The following is a 21,302-nucleotide window of genomic DNA, read 5'->3' on the forward strand; positions in this document are numbered from 1 at the left end:
ACAGTAACCGGTTTCCGATGGGATAGAAATTGTCGCCACACCTCAGCGACAGGGTCACATCTCGTATGAATGGAAATGTATCAGGTGTAAAAAGGCCTCGACTCAGGAATGGAAACTGGATGCTAACATTTCCCGAGTTGACCATTTTGAGTCTGTGTCTGTGGGCTGAACGCGAGACACAACCTCGCTGTCTGTCCGTCCGCCTGTCTGTCTGTCTGCCTGTCTGCAGCTCAAGCTAAGTTAGTTAGCTGCTAGCTGCTAGCCTGAATCGACACAGTCAAGCTGGGTAACGTTAACGTCGCCGTTAGCCTGCTAGCTAGCGTTGACGGTATATAGGTAGCTGGTAATTCTTCCTCCGATAGCATAGACTGGAAAACGGAGCAAAGATGGTTGACTCTCTGTTTGACCTCCCGGTGGAGAAGCAGATATTTTATGCTGTGTTGGCATTTTCGTGGACGGTGTATCTCTGGGAGGCTTACATTTCTTCCAGACAGGTAACGTGAAGTTCAATCATTTGTCAGAGTCAGACCGACGTTTCTGCCTTGTAGCTTCATGTGTTCAGAGGGTGAAATTAAAAGAGCCGAAATCCTATTCATTCATTAAAGAAGCTTAGAAATAAATTTTAAAAATGTTGAATTTGAAGTAATTTACGTTTCTTACAAAGGGAAGTTCATTTAATGTTTCACAGCATAATGCAAATACACATTTCTATATAACTCTTTCTATATAACCGTTGTTATGTTGCACAATATGTATGTAAGTTATATATTGTGACTTCTCACTTGGTAAAACGATAAGTTCTTGACAAATATGTTTAGTTCTTCTCCCCCTCAGTGTGTATTGCGTTGGGCTGCACTGGATACATGTTGGCAGACAGTGTATGTCTTCTTGCATGAATGTTGAAACAAATATAAAAGCCCTATACTGTCTGAATTGTCTAAATGGCGTCTTTTCTTTGCACGTTTCCTAAAATGAAATGTGAAAATGGTGTGCTGAGTGTGGTTTACTTCCTCCAGAAACAGGATATTGTGGCAGAACATAATGTGGGCTGAATTAAAAATGCAAAGAAATGTGATAACACTGTAGATTTATTACATAAAATCCTTTTTTAGTTCTTTGGATTTCCAAAGTTGCTACTTTCTTAATGAGTTAGAGAGAAATGAACCCCAGAACAAATGAAACAATCATAGAAACTAGGAAACTCGAAATGTGATTGTTTTTCAAAGTTAGGATTAGGAGCAAGATCTTGGGGAAAAAAGCTAGACAAATGGATTAAATATGTGGTTTGTGGAAATCTGGACAAAATAAACCACGGAAGAATATAAGTTAACTATATTTCTAATGTAATACTGTAACAATTGTCTCTCTCATGTTGTTTGATATTTGACACTGTTTGAACAAACTAATTATAGCAAGGGCTAACAGTATGAAGGAACTGAGATATAACGCTGGTGCTGATCTCTTTCCCCTCCACAGAGGAGGGTATACAGATTAACAACACATGTGCCACAGGAGCTAGGTAAGATCATGGATCCTGAAACCTTTGAGAAGTCACGTCGTTATCAGCTGGATAAAAGCAACTTTAGCTTTTGGTCTGGACTCTATTCTGAGACTGAAGGGACGGTAAGACAACCAGAATATGTATTTATGTTTTTTGCCACATGTTTTTAATTTGATATGTATGATTAAAAAAAAGGCTCGTGTCATGCTCCAAATGTTTTAGTTGATCCTGGTCCTGGGTGGAATCCCATTTTTGTGGAGCGTCGCTGGTGCTGCGACAGCTCGCTTTGGATATGGTTCAGAGTACGAGATCACCCAGTCACTCGTGTTTCTGACGCTCGCCACGCTCTTCAGTGCTTTGACTGGACTTCCATGGAGTTTGTACAGCACATTTGTCATTGAGGAGAAGCACGGCTTCAATCAGCAGGTACGCCGACAGAACAGCAGTTGCCTCCGGGGGCCTGCAATGTTACCACTAAATGTTTGTAGTTTCCTTCCTCAGGAAGAACAACAGCTGTGATTATCTTGTGTTATAATGGTTGTTATGGATTGCAGCCAACATGGATGCAACATGAATTCAATTATCACACAATCATCCTTTTTACAGTCTTCAGTGGATGTGGTGTGTTTAGCTATGTTTTTAGCAAAACATGACTACTTTAAACATAAGCACGATGGACAGCTAAGATTATTTCAGATACTATCAATAATATTTTTCACTGTGAAAGCTTGTCAGCATTCAAATCTGTTACCGCCACAGAAGTCTACCAAGATTACTTGATAAAAGATCACCAGTTTAGTCACACATGCACACACACACTCTGACAGACCACTACTTGTTTTGCTGTTGTTTTTTTAATATTAATGTCTTGTCTTCCTCTCAGACCATTGCGTTCTTCATCAGGGATGCTATAAAGAAGTTTGTTGTGACCCAGTGTATCTTGCTGCCGGTCACCTCACTGCTCCTGTACATCATCAAGATCGGTGGAGACTACTTTTTCATCTATGCCTGGCTGTTTACCCTGGCTGTTTCTCTGGTTAGTGCTGCGTTCACCTTGTTAAACAATGAGTGAACTTGTAGAAAAGGCATCTGTGTAATAAAAGAAGAAAGTAAATCAAAGGTCACTCTGTTGTTACACTTGTCTGATTGTTCTCCTCTTCTCTTGTGTCCTCAGGTACTTGTGACAATCTATGCTGACTACATTGCTCCCCTGTTTGACAAGTTCACTCCTTTGCCAGAAGGAGAGCTGAAGACAGATATTGAGGATATGGCCAAGAGTATAAGCTTCCCCCTGACTAAGATTTATGTAGTTGAAGGTAAAGTAATACTACTAAATCCAGGGTGCATCACTACAGGTTGTTTGTTGATGCGCTGCTCTTTAATTGTTTGTTAAATGTGTTCAATATTTTCAGGTTCCAAGCGTTCGTCACACAGCAACGCATATTTCTATGGGTTCTTCAAGAACAAACGCATTGTGCTGTTTGACACTCTGCTGGAAGAGTACTCGCCTCTCAACAAGTCTACAGATCCACAAACAGATATTCCAGAGAGCGACGATGGCAGCGAATCAAAAGTCAAGGCCAAGGTTCCATGCTCATAAACTTTATTCAGAAGTTATTATTGCACTGAAACACACAAACCAGGTTTTTGTTTTACAGTCCGTTTTAAGAGGTTTCAATGTTTGTGGCCATAAAAAATAAACACTTTGACTTTTAGGAACTATAGTTTTCCTCAACAGCACTTGATAATTTCGTAAAACAGCACCCATATTCATAAACATGCATTATCTCTTTGAATCAAGAGAGCGAAGAAGGCTGCAGTTTCTTCCTTTTAACAGCACACGTAACTGTTAATGTTCAGTCTGGCTGTTGTATGCTTACCTGTGACCTGGCTGTTTATGATTGCTATTGTGTTGTGTTTCTGTTTAATCCCAACAATGTTGTTGACTTGATAATTTTACAGCACAAGAAACAAGGATGCACTAACCCAGAGATCCTTGCAGTCCTCGGTCATGAACTTGGCCACTGGAAACTTGGCCACACTGTCAAGAATATTGTCATCAGTCAGGTGATGAGTTGTCTCATGTCATTAAGAATTATTTTTCTGACTCTTGAGCTAATTCTTTTTCCTCTTCAATGTCTGCACAAAGACAAAAGCAACATGTTACACTGTTTGTTTTTTCTGCAGATGAACTCCTTCCTGTGCTTCTCCTTGTTTGCTGTTCTGATTGGGCGTAAAGAGCTGTTTGTAGCTTTTGGCTTCGATGACAGCCAACCCACTTTAATAGGCTTGATGATTATCTTCCAGTTCATCTTCTCCCCATACAATGAGGTGAGTGTGGGATTGATAAATGTTGTTTCAGTCGGTTTTTGAGCTGTTCAGACGAGTTTTATATTTTGTCTTTGCAGCTCCTGTCCTTCTGTCTGACAGTCCTGAGTCGCAGGTTTGAGTTCCAGGCAGACGCCTTTGCACGCGCCATGGGCAAAGCCTCCGAGCTCTACTCTGCCCTCATCAGGCTTAACAAGGACAACCTGGGCTTCCCCGTGGCTGACTGGTTGTTCTCCATGTGGCACTATTCCCACCCTCCTCTGCTGGAGCGCCTCAGAGCACTGGGCAACATCAAGCAGGACTGACGGGAATGGAAGGGGGAGCAGTGGTCGCTGCCTCCTCCAAAGGGCCTCCGCAAACCACTTCTACCAGTGTGACGCAAGACCCCCTCCGCACCCCCTCCCACCGCCACATCTTGTTTTAACTTGTTTTACTCATTTGTCCATTTGCCATTCCTTTTCTTATTTTGTTCCATTTCTTTAAGCTTATAAAGTGGTTAACCCTACAGTATACTGAGGTTTTTTTTTTTATTGTGGATTTATAAAACAACAAAAGACAGACAGACACTTCATATGTACCCATTACAGTACTTTTTGCAGATACTCAGGCTAGAATTTGATTTGTCCCTCAAGTGCAACAGTTGCTTCTCTAGAAATATCTCCAGGCAAACTCAAGAGTAAAAATGTATGTAGCCATCAACTCAAAATCGGTTTTGCAAAAGGAACTATGTAAATGCTTTGTCACAGCGATAAAAAAGTGAGGGCCTCTTAATTATCTCTGTGAATGTTCTGCGAATGGACGCATTATGAACAGAGCATGGGGGAAAATGTCATTAGAATTTAGGTTAGACTTGTGATTTTCATTTTTTACATGCATTGGCAGGATCTTGTTTTACTTTTTTCTAAAGCACTTGCTTGCCAACAAGGTTCCAACCATACCTGTACATATGTAACTGTAATGCCTATAATATTGGTAGTATTAGTATCTATAGTATTGGTGTATCATGTGAAAAATGTTTAATGTGGTTTGAAATTTTAAGTTGATACTGTGTTTCTTAGTTTCTGGGCCATAGTGAGCCCAGAGTTGCCTGGCAAGCAGCGTATTTATAGGGGTCTTGGGGCAGGGAGTCTGCGAGGTTCCTTTCACTATATAAGCCAGTGCTTGGTTTGTTCAATAAGGGAACTGTGTACTTTATTTGCAGCACTGAATAAAATCCTTAAAAGCATTCCTTGTGGTATGTATGGTTTTTAAGAATTGACAGATTATGGCTACATCCTTACATTTTGCTGTCACAATTTTCAGTAATAGATTAGTCTTTATTTCCAGCATTAATCTGTAATATTGGATATTTTTTATTTGACAGATAACTCATACGTTTTGTGTGTGTGTGTGCGTGCATGTTGTAGGGGTTTCTTTAGGATTCATTTACAACCACAGATTAACTTTAATAACTTTAATTTATACATTTTTAGCTTTTTGATATGAAACTTTTATTGCAACTTTTATTGTTTAAAATATTTTTTAAAAAACCCCAAAAAACAAGGGTTTTCTCTCTTCTTTCCAAAACTTGGAACTTATTGGTAAATTCATTGACTTGGAGAAAAAATAGAAAGAAATAGTAAAAAACTAAATAGTCTATGACAGTTATTTAAACAGTAATTAAGACAAAAAGAAGCAACAAGTGCATTGTTGACATAAAAAAAAAAAACTAATTATATGTGTTACATCCATACTGTGAATGGTTACATCCTATTTTTTTAACATTAGATTTAAAAGTTTTAATATACATTATATTTTTAAATCCTTTAAGAAAAAGAAAATGTGCATCAATGCATACTGTATTACAAGGCAAAATGTCTTTCTATTAATAAATAAAAATTAAATAAACGGTCCGATATCAACGTGTGAACAGCAGCGACGGAAAAAAAACGTGTGATGTCATGCTGTCCGTTTTTTAGACCAAACCATTAGGAAAAACGAACACGGTATTTTTCCATACACTATATTTAATTCCTTGTTACTTATATAAAAAAACAAAGTTGGTGACTCACCGTAATGATATATCAATATATTAATTATTATTCAACTCGGTTTCTCATTAGACCAACGTGATTTTTGTGTCGTCACCCCCGGACGAATAATAATGGCGCCGTCCTGTGGCGTATTTTTTGAGGACAAGGGCAAGTTCCCCCTGTCAGTGTTGTTTTCACATGTGAGAAACAAACATGGCGAGGTTTCTAAGGCCAAACATCAGGAGTTTTGTCACCTCACAGCTGAGAATGTCGTCCGACCAGGTAACATATGTCCTGAAAACACATTACTTGGTTAAAACACTGCTTTTTTGTAACCGTTATATCGTTGTGTGTGAATAATGATAAATGAATTAGCTTCATGATTTTAACAACTGGAAGCCTTCGTGACAGGACAACTGTTTGTGACATGTTTATAGGTCAAACTCATTTTGTACTAACTTAACTGTTTTAGGGCATTGATTAGTGGGAACCATTTTACAACAATGTCGAGGATGAATTAGCAAGGGGTTCATTTTAATCATAGCACGTTTTGTCTGAATTAGTAGTTGCCTGTCAAACCAGGTTGTTTAGAAAATAATTCAGTTCTATGAATTAGTTTGTCCTGTTTGCAGTTTTTGTTGCGTTGTTGTCACAAAAACAGTTTCTAGTCTGTTCTAAATAGCTCCATTATCACCTGGCAAACAAAGAGGCCCTTTGCCCAACTTTTGTTAAATAAGCTGAATCTTGACCTTCAGAACAGTGTTATTTTCAAAGGGTCTAACCTTTAATATCACATTGACAACTCTATTTAAAAAACCAGAGAAGGAAATTAACTTTGAGTCGTTTTAAGCCTCTGTCTCTTTAGGAAATGTCTGCAACACTAATTTGTCTAAATGTATATATGGTACTAAACATTTCCCTTTTGCCTGCTCCCCCGCCCTGCCTCAGCTGGGTGAGCTGGGTAAAGGAGCAGGAAAAGGTGGTGGCGGTGGAGGGTCAATCAGAGAGGCAGGTGGATCCATGGGGAAGAAGCAGGCCGCAGAGGAGGAGATGTACTTCAAGTATGTGTCTCTTTTATTAATCATGGAACTTATAAGTCACCATATTCTTTTTATTACGATCTTCTCTAATCTGGTTCTGTTTGTTTCTCCTTGTCCCTTCCCTGTCTTTTCTCACTGTTCATCCATTCTCTCCTCTGCTGTCACCCACCACCTTATCTGTCTACCTGCACATAAGGCGTAAGGAGCAGGAGCAGCTCGCTGCTCTGAGGCAGCACCATCAGGAGGAAATTGACCACCACAAAAAGGAGATTGAGCGTATGCAGCGCGAGATTGACCGCCACAAGGGAAAGATCAGAAAGCTAAAGCACGACGACTGAGTCAAACCTTCCTAAAAAGAAAAAGTTCTAGTTTTCTCACAGACCCAACCAGACAGCTTTACTCATAACTTAGATTTCTGCATGCACTGTATCAACGGGTCAGTCATGAATGTGTGGGTGATTGTTCTGTAAATGCTTGAAAGTTATTAAAACCCGTCCATAAAATGACTGTTTCCGTGGCATGCTGTGACACAAGTTGTGCAACTTTTTCAACCCTTTCCCCTTTTTTGTAGTAGATCAGTGTGCTGTATGTTGCAGGCAAAAGGCCAAAGTGGAAAAACTTCAATATATGGCAAAATCAACATTTTCTTGTGTGATGTATAAATAAATTTGCTGTTCATAGCATTGTTAGCATCTCTTATGTAATTTTTCTCATTTTATAAACAATTGGTACATCATAAGAACAACTGACATATTAACTTATAAAGTGAATAATCATTACTTGCAGCCCTTATATTTTTAATATGAAAAGATGAAAATATTACCTGAGAAGGTACTTGTTCATTAAAATGACATGAATTATTGTAAACAAAACAAAACCCCAAATATAATCACTGACATTGAGAATATTTAGGAATACGCACCATGTACATTTTGACACACAGCCATGGGTTTAAATGCAGTTTGTGAACGTGACTTAAAGGCCCTCATCATTTCAGTTAATATTCTGCTTTAGTCATGCACATCCCCAAACACATTTCCAGTTAATCAAATGACCATAAAGCAAATTAGATTCAATGAATATGAGGCCACTGAGGCTCTGGAGCCCTGGGGTAGACAGTCACTTTCCCTGATTGGTAATCTCACATTGAAGCACACAGACTGAAAATTACAGTTCCAAAGTGCATTATCTCTTAATGCATAAAACAACATAAGCATGGGAATTACATTAAACGTTCAATTCACCATAAGCCCCATAAGAATCTTAGTTAAAATCACTTTAAAATGAAAAGTGATTAAAATCAGTATGCAGGCTGCTGCATCGAGTTTGACATGTACACAAGCAGGAGACTGTGTTTTTATTAAAGGGCCAGGTTTAAATCTGTAGAGTCAATCAATCAATCAATCTATCAATTCAATTTATTGTCCTCCAAGGGGGAAATTGATGTTCACATCACTGCACCTGCAGGCAACACCATACACTCAACAAAGAAACACGCTATCCACAATTAACAAATATACAGAACAAAAAAAAACAAACAATCAAATAAATAATACATGACAGCTTACACACACAGGGCGCCTTTGTTTAAGGCAGCAATGGCTGCAGGGATCAGGCTTTCCCCATAGCGAGCCTGTAACGTGAATCATCAGTGGACGACACTTCTCCCTCCACACAAGGGCGGCGATGTAACATTTCTACAAATCTACAAACTTCCCCCGAGAAAGAAATATAAAGTCGTCACTTCCGTCTGCCCCTGCCTTTAACCACGAGCCGAGCGTCCATGTGCCTGTTATTACCGGGATCATGGAGCAGTCAATGTGTTTCTCTGTTGTAGTGATTGCTTTTAAATGTGCAATCATTTCTATTTCAGGTTTGTAGTGATTATAGTCTATATGAAACGTGGTTAGCAATAGTCAGTTATTGACTGAAATGTGAAACGCACGTCTGATTTTAGTTACCGTTACTATGTAAGTTAATAGGAAAGCTAACGCCACTTTTATTTTTTTGGTTCAAAGTTGAAATGGAAATATTAATTTCTTTCTCAACCTGCAGGTTCTGCTGCTTGATGGCAGGGGCCATCTACTGGGCCGCCTTGCTGCCCTGGTGGCTAAACAGGTTCTGCTGGGTAAGTTATATTTTACATTTTGAGGAGTAATCTGTAGATATTATTTGTGTTAGTCACATGAACTATGTATTCACATACTGAACAGCCCATTGAGAAGCCATTGTTGCTTCAGTCTGTCGATGATGATCAACTATCTGCCTTGTTTGAGTTTAACGACCATGATATAACTCACATGCACTACCATCTGAGACGGGATGTAAATGACCATTAACACAACTGGATTTTATTTGGGTGCTCAAACACTAAACTCCATTTGGTTTTTCTTGTAGGACACAAAGTGGTGGTGGTGAGATGCGAAGGCATCAACATCTCCGGCAACTTCTATCGCAACAAGCGTAAGTAAAGTATACGTCTGTTAAATTGTTTGATTAAAATGCTTGTTGTCAATGATGATTTACCTTTTTATTGTTCGAGTTTCAATGACCATGATAACACTTACATGCACTACCATCTGAGACATAAGCATTATATACTGAAGTAATGGTTGCCTGTGGTTAGTTTAAGTATTTGTAACTCAGTTCAAATGTCTACAATGTGCCTCTACAGTGAAGTACCTGGCTTTCCTGCGCAAGAGGATGAACACCAACCCCTCTCGTGGACCTTACCACTTCAGAGCTCCTAGCAGGATCTTCTGGAGGACTGTCAGGGGTGAGAATGTGGCACTACACCAGAAATGGAAACTTCTTCATCAAAACATGAAATTTCTTTAATGCATCCAGAATATCTGTAGGACAATGGACACATTTACTGTGATAGAAATGGATATATAATTCAAATGAGATTGAGAAATTGGTAGATTGCAATCAAAGTGTTTCAGAATTGAACTTAACTGAGACATGCAGTGTTTATTTCTTCAGTAACAAAGTGGTTTGCATAAATGTGGCAGTGATATTGATCAAGTTAGGGGTCCTTAAATTATGAATCAAGAATTTAGCAAAGATTAAATATCAGATTGTAATAATGAGTACTGTGAGTCTCAAGCAGGTTTTATTGAAGTTTAGAAGGTGATTTTAAAGTTTGTTTGACCCGGCACAAGTTATCCTTGCTTGACAGTGATGAACACTATCCCGAAACTGATCTTTTGATGAGACAAACTTAACGGATCTGATTGCTGAGTTGAGTAAGGAGTACGACTTGTGCTTGGACCAAAAAAAAGCCTTTGATACAGCTGCAATTTTAGTTATTTGGAAATGTATTAAACTTGCGTGTATTCTCTCTGCTATCCAGGCATGCTTCCCCACAAAACCAAGAGAGGCCAGGCTGCTCTGGAGAGGCTGAAGGTGTTCGACGGTATCCCCCCACCTTATGACAAGGTGATGAATCTCAACTAACATCCATATTCTGTGTGGCTTAACTCTGCTGTCTGTGATGTCACTTATTATCGTACCTACCTTGTTTGAATTGCTTTGAAAACAAAAAATATCTGAGACATGCTATCCTATGAATGTTTAGATGTGCCCTTTTCTTCTTTGTCTGATTTTGGCTTTTGTTCCACAGAGGAAGCGCATGGTTGTTCCAGCTGCTCTCAAGATTGTGCGTCTGAAGCCCACTCGCAAGGTGAGACTTAAATATTTGAGATTTGAGGGTCGCAGTGATATTGATTGCAAAGCTTTCTTGGCTGTAAAATGTTCAGACATCAAATACAAATGCTTCAATTTACCTGCCACAACCGTTCTTACTTGACAGTGATGAGCTCTTTATCCCGAAACTGATCATTTATTGATGAGACAAACTTTTCGGATCTGATTGCTGAGTTGAGTCGGGGACAAGTTGTGTCTCAAGTTGAAGCTTTAAACATCAAAGTTTTTTTATGTTTTAAAGGCAATATTAGACATTAAAAATAAGGTCTTTTGTGTGAAAACTGCTCTAAATTTTAGACCTAATTTTTAGCTGCTGGTTCAGTTTGCCAGTGATACACATGCTGACTTTGATTTTTCTTTCCCTCTCAGTTCGCCCTCCTCGGGCGTCTGGCACATGAGGTCGGCTGGAAGTACCAGGCAATCACAGCCACCCTGGAGGAGAAGAGAAAAGAGAAGGCCAAGCTCCGCTACGCCAAGAAAAAGACAGTGAACAAGCTGACCAAGCTGGCAGAAAAGAACTTTGAGGCCAAGATTGCAAAATACACAGACGTTCTGAAACAATATGGAGTCCTTGTCTAAGCTGGTTACCTCTGGCTAATAAAGATAAATAAATGTTTACTAAACATTTCAATTTTACCTGCTCACCCGCCCTGCCTCAGCTGGGTGAGCTGGGAAGAGGTGGTGATGGCGGCGGAGGGTCAGAGAGGCAGGTGGATCCATGGGGAAGAAGCAGGCCGCCGAGGAGGCGATGTACTTAAAGTACGTGTCTCTTTATTAATCATGGAACTTATAAGTCACCATATTTTTCTTTAATTATGATCTTCTCTAATCTGTTTCTGTTTGTTTCTCCTTGTCCCTCCCCTGTCTTTTCTCCCTGTTCATCCATTCTCTCCTCTGCTATCACCCACCACCTTATCTGTCTACCTGCACATAAGGCGTAAGGAGCAGGAGCAGCTCGCTGCTCTGAGGCAGCACCATCAGGAGGAAATTGACCACCACAAAAAGGAGATTGAGCGTATGCAGCGCGAGATTGACCGCCACAAGGGAAAGATCAGAAAGCTAAAGCACGACGACTGAGTCAAACCTTCGTAAAAAGAAAAAGTTCTAATTTTCTCACAGACCCAACCAGACAGCTTTACTCATAACTTAGATTTCTGCATGCACTGTATCAACGGGTCAGTCATGAATGTGTGGGTGATTGTTCTGTAAATGCTTGAAAGTTATTAAAACCCGTCCATAAAATGACTGTTTCCCTGGCATGCTGTGACACAAGTTGTGCAACTTTTTCAACCCTTTCCCCTTTTTTGTAGTAGATCAGTGTGCTGTATGTTGCAGGCAAAAGGCCAAAGTGGAAAAACTTCAATATATGGCAAAATCAACATTTTCTTGTGTGATGTATAAATAAATTTGCTGTTCATAGCATTGTTAGCATCTCTTATGTAATTTTTCTCATTTTATAAACAATTGGTACATCATAAGAACAACTGACATATTAACTTATAAAGTGAATAATCATTATTTGCAGCCCTTATATTTTTAATATGAAAAGATGAAAATATTACCTGAGAAGGTACTTGTTCATTAAAGTGACATGAATTATTGTAAACTAAACAAAACAAAACCCCAAATATAATCACTGACATTGAGAATATTTAGGAATACACACCATGTACATTTTGACACACAGCCATGGGTTTAAATGCAGTTTGTGAACGTGACTTAAAGGCCCTCATCATTTCAGTTAATATTCTGCTTTAGTCATGCACATCCCCAAACACATTTCCAGTTAATCAAATGACCATAAAGCAAATTAGATTCAATGAATATGAGGCCACTGAGGCTCTGGAGCCCTGGGGTAGACAGTCACTTCCCCTGATTGGTAATCTCACATTGAAGCACACAGACTGAAAATTACAGTTCCAAAGTGCATTATCTCTTAATGCATAAAACAACATGAGCATGGGAATTACATTAAACGTTCAGTTCACCATAAGCCCCATAAGAATCTTAAAAGAAGTGATTAAAATCATTATACCACATGATGGTGCATTGCGTTTGACATGTAAGTTACACTCTTGAGATCAGCACAAGCAGGAGACTGTGTTTTTATTAAAGGACCAGGATTAAATCTGTAGAGTCGTAAATATATATTTCCAACTGCGATTCAAAAAGAGCATCAACTTAAACAGAAATCAGGTACAACCTATAACGTCAATCATCAGTGGACGACACTTCTCCCTCCAAACAAGGGCGGCGGTGTAACATTTCTACAAATCTACAAACTTCCCACGAAAAAGAAATATAACTCGTCACTTCCGTCTGCCCCTGCCTTTTACCACGAGCAACCCCGTGTGTCTTTCTTTTCGCACATCATGGCGGACCGGTTCAATAAGGTGGGTAACTGCTGCGGACTCATAATCTCTTCTTTTGGCTTTTTAGTGGTAGTTAGATGTCGTGTTTTGCAGTTAAACTGCGGGCGAAAACTATAGGACAACTAGGTGTAAATGTTGTTTTATTAGGCGATCATTTAAAGGCTTAATTTTAGAGCTTTTGTTTGAGACCGCTAGCCGTAAGTGAGTGGACATGCCTTCATCATGGCAGCTTCCCTAACAGTCAATGCTGTTAGCCTGCTAGCTTTGACTTGTGTCAAGATTGTGTAAAACTGGGTAAAGCGCAGATGTATAATTTAATAGATAATTGTGCTTTTTTACACTAGTATTATATTATTGTGGTGAACGACGTTAATCGAAGTCTAAATTACAGGTTATGTGTCAATATGCGTTGACGTTAATGCTAAGCTAACGCTGTGTCTTGATCGGCAAGTTATCAGCGTCCATGTGCCAGTTTCTACAAGGCTCATGGAGCAGTCAATGTGTTTCTCTGTTGTAGTGATTGCTTTTAAATGTGCAATCATTTCTATTTCAGGTTTGTAGTGATTATAGTCTATATGAAACGTGGTTAGCAATAGTCAGTTATTGACTGAAATGTGAAACGCCCGTCTGATTTTAGTTAGCTTTCCTATTAACTTGCATAGTAACGTTAACGCCACTTTTATTTTTTTAGTTCAAAGTTGAAATAGAAATATTAATTTCTTTCTCAACCTGCAGGTTCTGCTGCTTGATGGCAGGGGCCATCTACTGGGCCGCCTTGCTGCCCTGGTGGCTAAACAGGTTCTGCTGGGTAAGTTATATTTTACATTTTGAGGAGTAATATGTAGATATTGTTTGTGTTACAGTCACATGAACTATGTATTCACATACTGAACAGCCCATTGAGAAGCCATTGTTGCTTCAGTCTGTCGATGATGATCAACTATCTGCCTTGTTTGAGTTTAACGACCATGATATAACTCACATGCACTACCATCTGAGACGGGATGTAAATGACCATTAACACAACTGGATTTTATTTGGGTGCTCAAACACTAAACTCCATTTGGTTTTTCTTGTAGGACACAAAGTGGTGGTGGTGAGATGCGAAGGCATCAACATCTCCGGCAACTTCTATCGCAACAAGCGTAAGTAAAGTATACGTCTGTTAAATTGTTTGATTAAAATGCTTGTTGTCAATGATGTTTTACTTTTTATTGTTCGAGTTTCAATGACCATGATAACACTTACATGCACTACCATCTGAGACATAAGCATTATATACTGAAGTAATGGTTGCCTGTGGTTAGTTTAAGTATTTGTAACTCAGTTCAAATGTCTATAATGTGCCTCTACAGTGAAGTACCTGGCTTTCCTGCGCAAGAGGATGAACACCAACCCCTCTCGTGGACCTTACCACTTCAGAGCTCCTAGCAGGATCTTCTGGAGGACTGTCAGGGGTGAGAATGTGGCACTACACCAGAAATGGAAACTTCTTCATCAAAACATGAAATTTTTTTAATGTATCCAGAATATCTGTAGGACAATGGACACATTTACTGTGATAGAAATGGATATCTAATTCAAATGAGATTGAGAAATTGGTAGATTGCAATCAAAGTGTTTCAGAATTGAACTTCACTGAGACATGCAGTGTTTATTTCTTCAGTAACAAAGTGGTTTGCATAAATGTGGCAGTGATATTGATCAAGTTAGGGGTCCTTAAATTATGAATCAAGAATTTAGCAAAGATTAAATATCAGATTGTAATGAGTACTGTGAGTCTCAAGCAGGTTTTATTGAAGTTTAGAAGGTGATTTTAAAGTTTGTTTGACCCGGCACAAGTTATCCTTGCTTGACAGTGATGAACACTATCCCGAAACTGATCTTTTGATGAGACAAACTTAACGGATCTGATTGCTGAGTTGAGTAAGGAGTACAACTTGTGCTTGGACAAAAAAAGCCTTTGATGCAGCTCCAATTTTAGTTATTTGGAAATGTATTAAACTTGCATGTATTCTCTCTGCTATCCAGGCATGCTTCCCCACAAAACCAAGAGAGGCCAGGCTGCTCTGGAGAGGCTGAAGGTGTTCGACGGTATCCCCCCACCTTATGACAAGGTGATGAATCTCAACTAACATCCATATTCTGTTTGGCCCTTACGTGTGGCTTAACTCTGCTGTCTGTGATGTCACTTTTTATCGTACCTACCTTGTTTGAATTGCTTTGAAAACAAAAAATATCTGAGACATGCTATCCTATGAATGTTTAGATGTGCCCTTTTCTTCTTTGTCTGATTTTGGCTTTTGTTCCACAGAGGAAGCGCATGGTTGTTCCAGCTGCTCTCAAGATTGTGCGTCTGAAGCCCACTCGCAAGGTGAGACTTAAATATTTGAGATTTGAGGGTCGCAGTGATATTGATTGCAGAGCTTTCTTGGCTGTAAAATGTTCAGACATCAAATACAAATGCTTCAATTTACCTGCCACAACCGTTCTTACTTGACAGTGATGAGCTCTTTATCCCGAAACTGATCATTTATTGATGAGACAAACTTTTCGGATCTGATTGCTGAGTTGAGTCGGGGACAAGTTGTGCCTCAAGTTGAAGCTTTAAACACAAGTTTTTTTATGTTTTAAAGGCAATATTAGACATTAAAAATAAGGTCTTTTGTGTGAAAACTGCTCTAAATTTTAGACCTAATTTTTAGGTTCAGTATGCCAGTGATACACATGCTGACTTTGATTTTTCTCTCCCTCTCAGTTCGCCCTCCTCGGGCGTCTGGCACATGAGGTCGGCTGGAAGTACCAGGCAATCACAGCCACCCTGGAGGAGAAGAGAAAAGAGAAGGCCAAGCTCCGCTACGTCAAGAAAAAGACAGTGAACAAGCTGACCAAGCTGGCAGAAAAGAACGTTGAGGCCAAGATTGCAAAATACACAGACGTTCTGAAACAATATGGAGTCCTTGTCTAAGCTGGTTACCTCTGGCTAATAAAGATAAATAAATGTTTATAGAAAGTGTATCGACTTTTTCATTCCTCATGACTGAAAACAGCACTTATGTTTTAAATAAAGTGAATTATTTTCATTGGTATGTAATGCTGGTAGTTATGTTGAATCTATGAATCGGATCCTAACATAAGGAGTAGAGGCACTTCAATATAAGCAGCTGAAATTCATACACGACCTTGGCCTGGTTTTGAAAATTTGGTTGCAGACTGAACTTACATTTAAGAAACAACACATCTCCTGATGGAGTTATTCAGTATTAGTGCAACATTTATGACAACCACATATATCACAGACATGGCTTTTCTCTTAAAACCCTGCAGCATTTTGGTCACTACTTTTTCTATATTGTCTTGCATGTAATTGGAAAAACTGCATACAACTGTGGGTGTAGTCCAAATGTGAAACTGCTGAGTGGAATCTTATTTCTGCTCTCCTGGCAAACTGAAAATGGTTTATATTGTATGAGCCAGAGGCAGTTCTCCCATGGAAGAATGACTGACTGAAACGTTACGTCATGTGAGGTGGGGACAGAGAAAATGAGTATAAAGCACATAATTGTCTCAGACATGAATTAATGTAATACATGTTCATAAGAAATGAAACTATTATACACATTATGTTGAATTCTAAAGGCTACAAGCTCTTTTCATCCTTTTCTCTTAATATTTCACATCTGTTTCACCATCTGCTGCAGGCAGCTGTACAGAAATGAGAAAAGGATTATGGGAGATGTTTGTAACTGTCTCCTACTGTAGTCATTTAACAGTTGCTGCAGTTTTTGTTTTATTTGACTGATCACAGATGACGAGACATGTTATAAGATTATAATGACACCATTGTGGTATTCATGAATCTAATTATTTGCTGGGTAACTTTAGTAAAATCAGGTGTAGTGTTGACCTGAAATTATAGTTCCTACTGCAGTTGAACCTTTCTACCAGCAGAGAGCAGTGTTATACTTCAGTATAGTAGGAAAAAAAACTGTATTGAGTGTTTGATAACTAAAGAAAACAAGAAAATATAATAATAATACAAGAAGCACTGAGGAGTACTTCCTTTCTGCTGATTTACCCTTATCAAAAAGTGTGTACTTACAAGAAAAAGTCCTGAGAATTATTCTGGACAGTCCCACATAATTAATGTTCAAAGATTCAAGTTGAAGTTAATGGAATACCAGTAAAATAATACAAACCAATCCTGTTGAAGTAAACTGTGTAAGTTTCTCAAGTGTCTGATTACATGTACAATAATATGGTTTAAAAGGATTACCCTCCAGAAAATGCAGTTGATTTGAGCTAATTTTAATTAGTAAGTAATCTCTGTACACGTTATTTCGAAGAACAATTTATTCACAACTCAAAATAATCACAGCAATTTAGCTGCACTTTAGTGTGAGACAGTTGAGTCTCTCCTGGGAAAGAGTGGATGGCCCCTCAGTGCCCTTTTGTCCAGTTTTCTGTACCTCCTCTGCTTAAAATAGGACAGACTGAGGTTATTGCAGACCAAGTCATTCCCTCTTTTTAAACTCAGCCTAGAAAAGGAGTCTTACTTTTGTCATTTGGTGGGTGAGACAAAATAAACTGCTCTTGTCAAAGCCTCTGAGGAACGATACCGAGCATTGGTTGTTCTGTATGGATCCACTTAAATAACACCTGCAATTTCCCCTGTACATGACAGCATTCACTAAACAGATGTTTAAATAATTTAAGTACACCGGTCAGTATATGAAGAGATTCTTCTTTCTCACCTTGTTTTATTTGAAGGATGTCAAATAATTCAGTGTTTCACCAGATATAAGCAAAAAAGCGGGAAAAAGTGGTGACCTTTTTCTCATTTTTGTTGTTTTAGACCTGCCAATGGCAATATTGGTTTATCGGTCAGTCCACAATTTTGGTCGCCAATTTTACCATCATCAGGCCAAATGTGTTTAATACCTGTTAGCGCCTTAGCTGTACTTTTTTTTATTGCTAATTAGCAGATGTTAGCCTGGTAACTCATTAAACTAAGATGGTGAACAGGGTGGACATGATATGTGCTAAACATCAGCATTTTACCTTTGTCATTATGAGCATGTTATCATGAAATTCTGATCTCTAACAATTATTCAAATTAAACAATTTGAGAAGTTTAGAGAGGAAACTCTGTTGTGCAACCTATTGCAAAGGGTCGCAAGTACTACTTAATTTTAAGGGTTTATTGTTGCTTTGTGCTGCTAAATTATTAAACAAAATATAATTCAAAGAACTTAATCTGTTTCTTTTCGTTAAATCCCACTTAAAATCATTTGATTATTGACTTAATCTGCATATCTGCTAAATCTTACAAACCCTTCTCACAGTATGTTGTCCCAATTAGCTCTGAATTCTTTGATAATCTGTATTCTGAGTTCTCCTCCTCTCTTCCCCTTTTCACTCTTTCCTTTTAATCTCATTTAAGCATAATAGAACATGAGTGAAGAAGATTTTTTAAATATATAAATACCAAAAAATGCCTGCTTCAGACCGACCACGTGGCTCCTGTCTATTCGCTGAACTTGGATTCTGATACTGAGACGAATGCTGAAGGGTAACATTCAACAAAAACATCTCCACGAGTCTGCCTCAGCGCTCCCTCCAAGCATCTTGCGATATCTTAAAGAGATTAGTTGCGTGTATGCGGGCATTGTGTTTGTGTCATATGGCATTTTCTAATGTGAGTGACTCCAATGGAGGCGAAACGTGGTGGTGTATGGAGGATTTCCAGTATTACCAAAAGCTGGCAAGCTGGCATACTTTCACTTTCTCTCTGTGTCTCCTATATATATATATATATATATATATATATATATATGCTATAAACACACATGCCCTCCCTACAAGCAGGCCCACCAAGGATCAGGCAGGAGGCCAATCTGACGCCTGTCTACCTGCGTTAAGGAGGGACGTTGTGTCTCCAGCAAACAGACGGAGAAATCACTGTGACGGCTCTCAAAATGAGATTTTTGGATGATGCTGCCTGCAGTAGATCGCTCTCTAATCATACCATCTGAGACCGATTGAAAAGACCATGATTGTCTGAAACTGCTCCTGCAGGCCCAGCCTATTATGGGCACCAACAATTATAGTCATCCTCCTCCTCCTCTTCTGCCTCCTGCGGCTGACTGATGTTTGATGTTCGGTTTCAGAATGGGAGTGCTCATCTGTGTGGGAGCCATAACGCAGAGTCTTGTAAATGGATGAGATTTAAAGTCAAACTGAAATTTAAATTCTCTTCACTTTTTGTGAAACTATAATGATGGTGCAGCTACTGTGCATATTTTCATCCATTTCTCAAAAGGAAAAAAGATATTATAATAGGAACGAGATCTACGCTTCAGGCCTCTGGATGGGCATTGAGAGCCGGCGTGCCAACTTCTGTGGTGTCCCACTGACTGTCTGGGGCATGTCATAACTCTGTGTTGCCTACGAACATTGACCGTTTTTTTTCCTTTTCCCATTACAGCATGTACTGTCAGAAATTTAAGACATCTGTCTTTTTACAGCATTCAGTATTAGATATTATACAGACTGTGCAGTCTTTGATTTACTCATTCATGAGAGTGGAAGCTAGATAGACTAGCTTCTGAAGATTAGCACTGATTCCAGCAGATTTCATTCATTTAAACCCCTGCTGAGTCACTAGCAGCACCCACACAGTGTTTTACCCATAAAAAGGTGTTTAGCTAGCATTTGCGGTCTTTCTTTGATGGGTTCAGTTTTGCTGCCAAAACACCTACAATAAGAGGTAAGAACACTGGCACCATCTATAGGGGCCGCATCGGGGTTTATACCCCCGCAAAGTAAACGATTGGGGTGTTATTCAAATGATCATTCAAAGCAGGGAAAAATGTGGTGGTAAAATTGCCATAGTGTAATAAATTCTAGTGTTCTGTCTCTATGTGAATTCCTCCTGTACGGCCGTAGTGCTCAGGTGAGAGCTTTGCCTAAACTAACTGTTGTATTGGCTGCATTGGTGGAGTGAATAATTTGAAATGATTTTAAAACAGAGGGTCTCCTCACAACATTAGGATTTCTTGCCCCCTCACCCCAAATATTTAACCCTGGTTGGGGCCAATGGGTACCTTTGTAACGACAGCTCCTCATTACTCAGTCATTTGAATCACAACAAAGAGTGCTCAGATCACAGATGGTACCAAACAACGTCTGCCCCAAGTTGGTAACTGCCTGTATGTTCATTGGACCTGAAGTGATATTATGAACCATTTTTAGTGCCTACCATCACAGACATTGATACTGACAGACTTTTTTTGTAACCACTAGTTTGATCAAGTAAGTGCACAACAAAACAAACACCAAAAATGTTAGACTGCTAGCAGTTTTCCCAGTTCTCCCAGCCCTCTGGTCGAGTTTGACTGTGATGTCTAACTTCTTTTTATAGTAACCACACTAACCTTGATTAGACTGGTCTTGCACCGAGTGACACACCTGAAAGATTATACCACAGTCAATCCGATGTCTTACCACAGCGTGCATTCATTACACACAGCGTGTGAGTAATGAGAATGATAAAAAGGCTTTCCTATATGCCAGCATGAGCTGATTAGTTTTTAAGCTTTTATTTGATGTTTCAGTAATGTCTCATTTCTACTGACTCAAGCTTATGCTGTTGAGTCATTAATGAACCAAAGATAGCTTTAAAATCTGATTAGCAAAGAGGAGCAGATCAGAGTGTACAGTTTGAATAACATATCTAATTTAATCCTGATGAAAAGTTCCTAAATTTTGGTGTGTTGGTCTACACAGACATCACAGAAGAGTGGACGCCCTCTTTGAACAGTTCAAGTTTTGACAGTCTCTGCAGATGTCATCCTTGAATGGAAACAAATTTATTGTACGTCTCAAAGGCTGGATCTGAGAAAGTAAAAGAAAAAAGATAAAGAGCGAGAGAAAACAATAGAGTTGGAGTTCGGTCAAACATATAATACCAAAGAGAAAAATCTGAAAAAAAAGACCTGACAGAGAATCAAAGTGCAGGCAAAAACTGCTACAAGAATTTAATGTAAGTCATATTATTTGTCCACAGATAGACTGCTTGCTATACTCAGATTTATAGTTTTCCTTCCTCTCCTCAGAATTGTTTTCTGAAAATCTATAAAAATGCATTCCTGCTATTGATGTACAGTGAATACCCGGTTCTGCTTCCCCACACAGAAAGAGACAGAATTGTTCTAATGGGTCACTCAGCCACAATCCTCTATCTAAACTGATGAAGAATCATCTTACAGGCAAAAACAAGACATGCAGATGACTAAAGTGTCTATTATATTTCCTTGTTGTGATGTCGCCAGGACTGGGC

General features: G+C 39.0%; 4 protein-coding genes, 9 non-coding genes and 1 pseudogene across 13 annotated transcripts; all 14 read left to right on the plus strand.

Annotated features, from left to right (window-relative positions):
- The first annotated feature begins 20 nt into the window (after nucleotides 1-20).
- Nucleotides 21-5,054, plus strand: zmpste24 (zinc metallopeptidase, STE24 homolog). The gene is made up of 9 exons (XM_051396319.1): nucleotides 21-494; nucleotides 1,477-1,623; nucleotides 1,724-1,927; nucleotides 2,385-2,537; nucleotides 2,676-2,817; nucleotides 2,914-3,086; nucleotides 3,464-3,568; nucleotides 3,689-3,832; nucleotides 3,910-5,054. Exons 1-9 carry the CDS (start codon nucleotides 387-389, stop codon nucleotides 4,132-4,134), a joined length of 1,401 nt encoding a protein of 466 aa, XP_051252279.1. The 5' UTR covers nucleotides 21-386; the 3' UTR covers nucleotides 4,135-5,054.
- A 906-nt stretch (nucleotides 5,055-5,960) lies between these two features.
- atp5if1b (ATP synthase inhibitory factor subunit 1b) lies at nucleotides 5,961-7,564 on the plus strand. Its single transcript, XM_051389739.1, has 3 exons — nucleotides 5,961-6,123; nucleotides 6,790-6,902; nucleotides 7,078-7,564. Exons 1-3 carry the CDS (start codon nucleotides 6,055-6,057, stop codon nucleotides 7,217-7,219), a joined length of 324 nt encoding a protein of 107 aa, XP_051245699.1. The 5' UTR covers nucleotides 5,961-6,054; the 3' UTR covers nucleotides 7,220-7,564.
- Nucleotides 7,565-8,867: 1,303 nt separating this feature from the next.
- LOC127357486 (60S ribosomal protein L13a-like) lies at nucleotides 8,868-11,212 on the plus strand. Its single transcript, XM_051389720.1, has 6 exons — nucleotides 8,868-9,009; nucleotides 9,279-9,344; nucleotides 9,556-9,657; nucleotides 10,237-10,322; nucleotides 10,507-10,566; nucleotides 10,959-11,212. The coding sequence occupies exons 3-6, from the start codon at nucleotides 9,585-9,587 to the stop codon at nucleotides 11,166-11,168; spliced, it is 429 nt and encodes a 142-aa protein (XP_051245680.1). The 5' UTR covers nucleotides 8,868-9,009; nucleotides 9,279-9,344; nucleotides 9,556-9,584; the 3' UTR covers nucleotides 11,169-11,212.
- On the plus strand, nucleotides 9,122-9,203 carry LOC127361664 (small nucleolar RNA Z195/SNORD33/SNORD32 family). Its single transcript, XR_007884331.1, has one exon. It is a non-coding gene; the product is annotated as a small nucleolar RNA Z195/SNORD33/SNORD32 family (small nucleolar RNA).
- LOC127361666 (small nucleolar RNA Z195/SNORD33/SNORD32 family) lies at nucleotides 9,389-9,470 on the plus strand. The gene has a single exon (XR_007884333.1). It is a non-coding gene; the product is annotated as a small nucleolar RNA Z195/SNORD33/SNORD32 family (small nucleolar RNA).
- On the plus strand, nucleotides 10,057-10,127 carry LOC127361669 (small nucleolar RNA SNORD50). Its single transcript, XR_007884336.1, has one exon. It is a non-coding gene; the product is annotated as a small nucleolar RNA SNORD50 (small nucleolar RNA).
- On the plus strand, nucleotides 10,368-10,443 carry LOC127361668 (small nucleolar RNA SNORD34). Its single transcript, XR_007884335.1, has one exon. It is a non-coding gene; the product is annotated as a small nucleolar RNA SNORD34 (small nucleolar RNA).
- Nucleotides 10,690-10,765, plus strand: LOC127361672 (small nucleolar RNA SNORD50). The gene has a single exon (XR_007884339.1). It is a non-coding gene; the product is annotated as a small nucleolar RNA SNORD50 (small nucleolar RNA).
- LOC127357517 (ATPase inhibitor B, mitochondrial-like) lies at nucleotides 11,201-12,011 on the plus strand (annotated as a pseudogene).
- Nucleotides 12,012-13,883: 1,872 nt separating this feature from the next.
- LOC127361665 (small nucleolar RNA Z195/SNORD33/SNORD32 family) lies at nucleotides 13,884-13,965 on the plus strand. Its single transcript, XR_007884332.1, has one exon. It is a non-coding gene; the product is annotated as a small nucleolar RNA Z195/SNORD33/SNORD32 family (small nucleolar RNA).
- Nucleotides 13,966-14,150: 185 nt separating this feature from the next.
- Nucleotides 14,151-14,231, plus strand: LOC127361667 (small nucleolar RNA Z195/SNORD33/SNORD32 family). The gene has a single exon (XR_007884334.1). It is a non-coding gene; the product is annotated as a small nucleolar RNA Z195/SNORD33/SNORD32 family (small nucleolar RNA).
- Nucleotides 14,232-14,297: 66 nt separating this feature from the next.
- Nucleotides 14,298-15,977, plus strand: LOC127357495 (60S ribosomal protein L13a). Its single transcript, XM_051389730.1, has 4 exons — nucleotides 14,298-14,418; nucleotides 14,993-15,078; nucleotides 15,276-15,335; nucleotides 15,720-15,977. The coding sequence occupies exons 1-4, from the start codon at nucleotides 14,346-14,348 to the stop codon at nucleotides 15,927-15,929; spliced, it is 429 nt and encodes a 142-aa protein (XP_051245690.1). The 5' UTR covers nucleotides 14,298-14,345; the 3' UTR covers nucleotides 15,930-15,977.
- LOC127361671 (small nucleolar RNA SNORD50) lies at nucleotides 14,815-14,885 on the plus strand. Its single transcript, XR_007884338.1, has one exon. It is a non-coding gene; the product is annotated as a small nucleolar RNA SNORD50 (small nucleolar RNA).
- LOC127361673 (small nucleolar RNA SNORD50) lies at nucleotides 15,459-15,534 on the plus strand. Its single transcript, XR_007884340.1, has one exon. It is a non-coding gene; the product is annotated as a small nucleolar RNA SNORD50 (small nucleolar RNA).
- Nucleotides 15,978-21,302: the final 5,325 nt, after the last annotated feature.

Source organism: Dicentrarchus labrax, unplaced genomic scaffold (assembly GCF_905237075.1).
Source record: "Dicentrarchus labrax unplaced genomic scaffold, dlabrax2021, whole genome shotgun sequence".
Taxonomy (NCBI): Eukaryota; Metazoa; Chordata; class Actinopteri; family Moronidae; genus Dicentrarchus; species Dicentrarchus labrax.

Excerpts from the sequence above, each read along its gene's own strand:
- zmpste24 (XM_051396319.1), top strand. The coding sequence starts at position 387 with ATGGTTGACTCTCTGTTTGACCTCCCGGTGGAGAAGCAGATATTTTAT. Across the intron at positions 3,569-3,688 it reads AGAATATTGTCATCAGTCAG|ATGAACTCCTTCCTGTGCTT; the intron begins GTGATGAGTTGT and ends TTTTTTCTGCAG. Across the intron at positions 3,833-3,909 it reads TCTTCTCCCCATACAATGAG|CTCCTGTCCTTCTGTCTGAC; the intron begins GTGAGTGTGGGA and ends TTGTCTTTGCAG.
- atp5if1b (XM_051389739.1), top strand. The coding sequence starts at position 6,055 with ATGGCGAGGTTTCTAAGGCCAAACATCAGGAGTTTTGTCACCTCACAG. Across the intron at positions 6,124-6,789 it reads TGAGAATGTCGTCCGACCAG|CTGGGTGAGCTGGGTAAAGG; the intron begins GTAACATATGTC and ends GCCCTGCCTCAG. Across the intron at positions 6,903-7,077 it reads GAGGAGGAGATGTACTTCAA|GCGTAAGGAGCAGGAGCAGC; the intron begins GTATGTGTCTCT and ends CCTGCACATAAG.
- LOC127357486 (XM_051389720.1), top strand. The coding sequence starts at position 9,585 with ATGAACACCAACCCCTCTCGTGGACCTTACCACTTCAGAGCTCCTAGC. Across the intron at positions 9,658-10,236 it reads CTTCTGGAGGACTGTCAGGG|GCATGCTTCCCCACAAAACC; the intron begins GTGAGAATGTGG and ends TCTGCTATCCAG. Across the intron at positions 10,567-10,958 it reads GTCTGAAGCCCACTCGCAAG|TTCGCCCTCCTCGGGCGTCT; the intron begins GTGAGACTTAAA and ends TTTCCCTCTCAG.
- LOC127357495 (XM_051389730.1), top strand. The coding sequence starts at position 14,346 with ATGAACACCAACCCCTCTCGTGGACCTTACCACTTCAGAGCTCCTAGC. Across the intron at positions 14,419-14,992 it reads CTTCTGGAGGACTGTCAGGG|GCATGCTTCCCCACAAAACC; the intron begins GTGAGAATGTGG and ends TCTGCTATCCAG. Across the intron at positions 15,079-15,275 it reads TCCCCCCACCTTATGACAAG|AGGAAGCGCATGGTTGTTCC; the intron begins GTGATGAATCTC and ends TTTGTTCCACAG.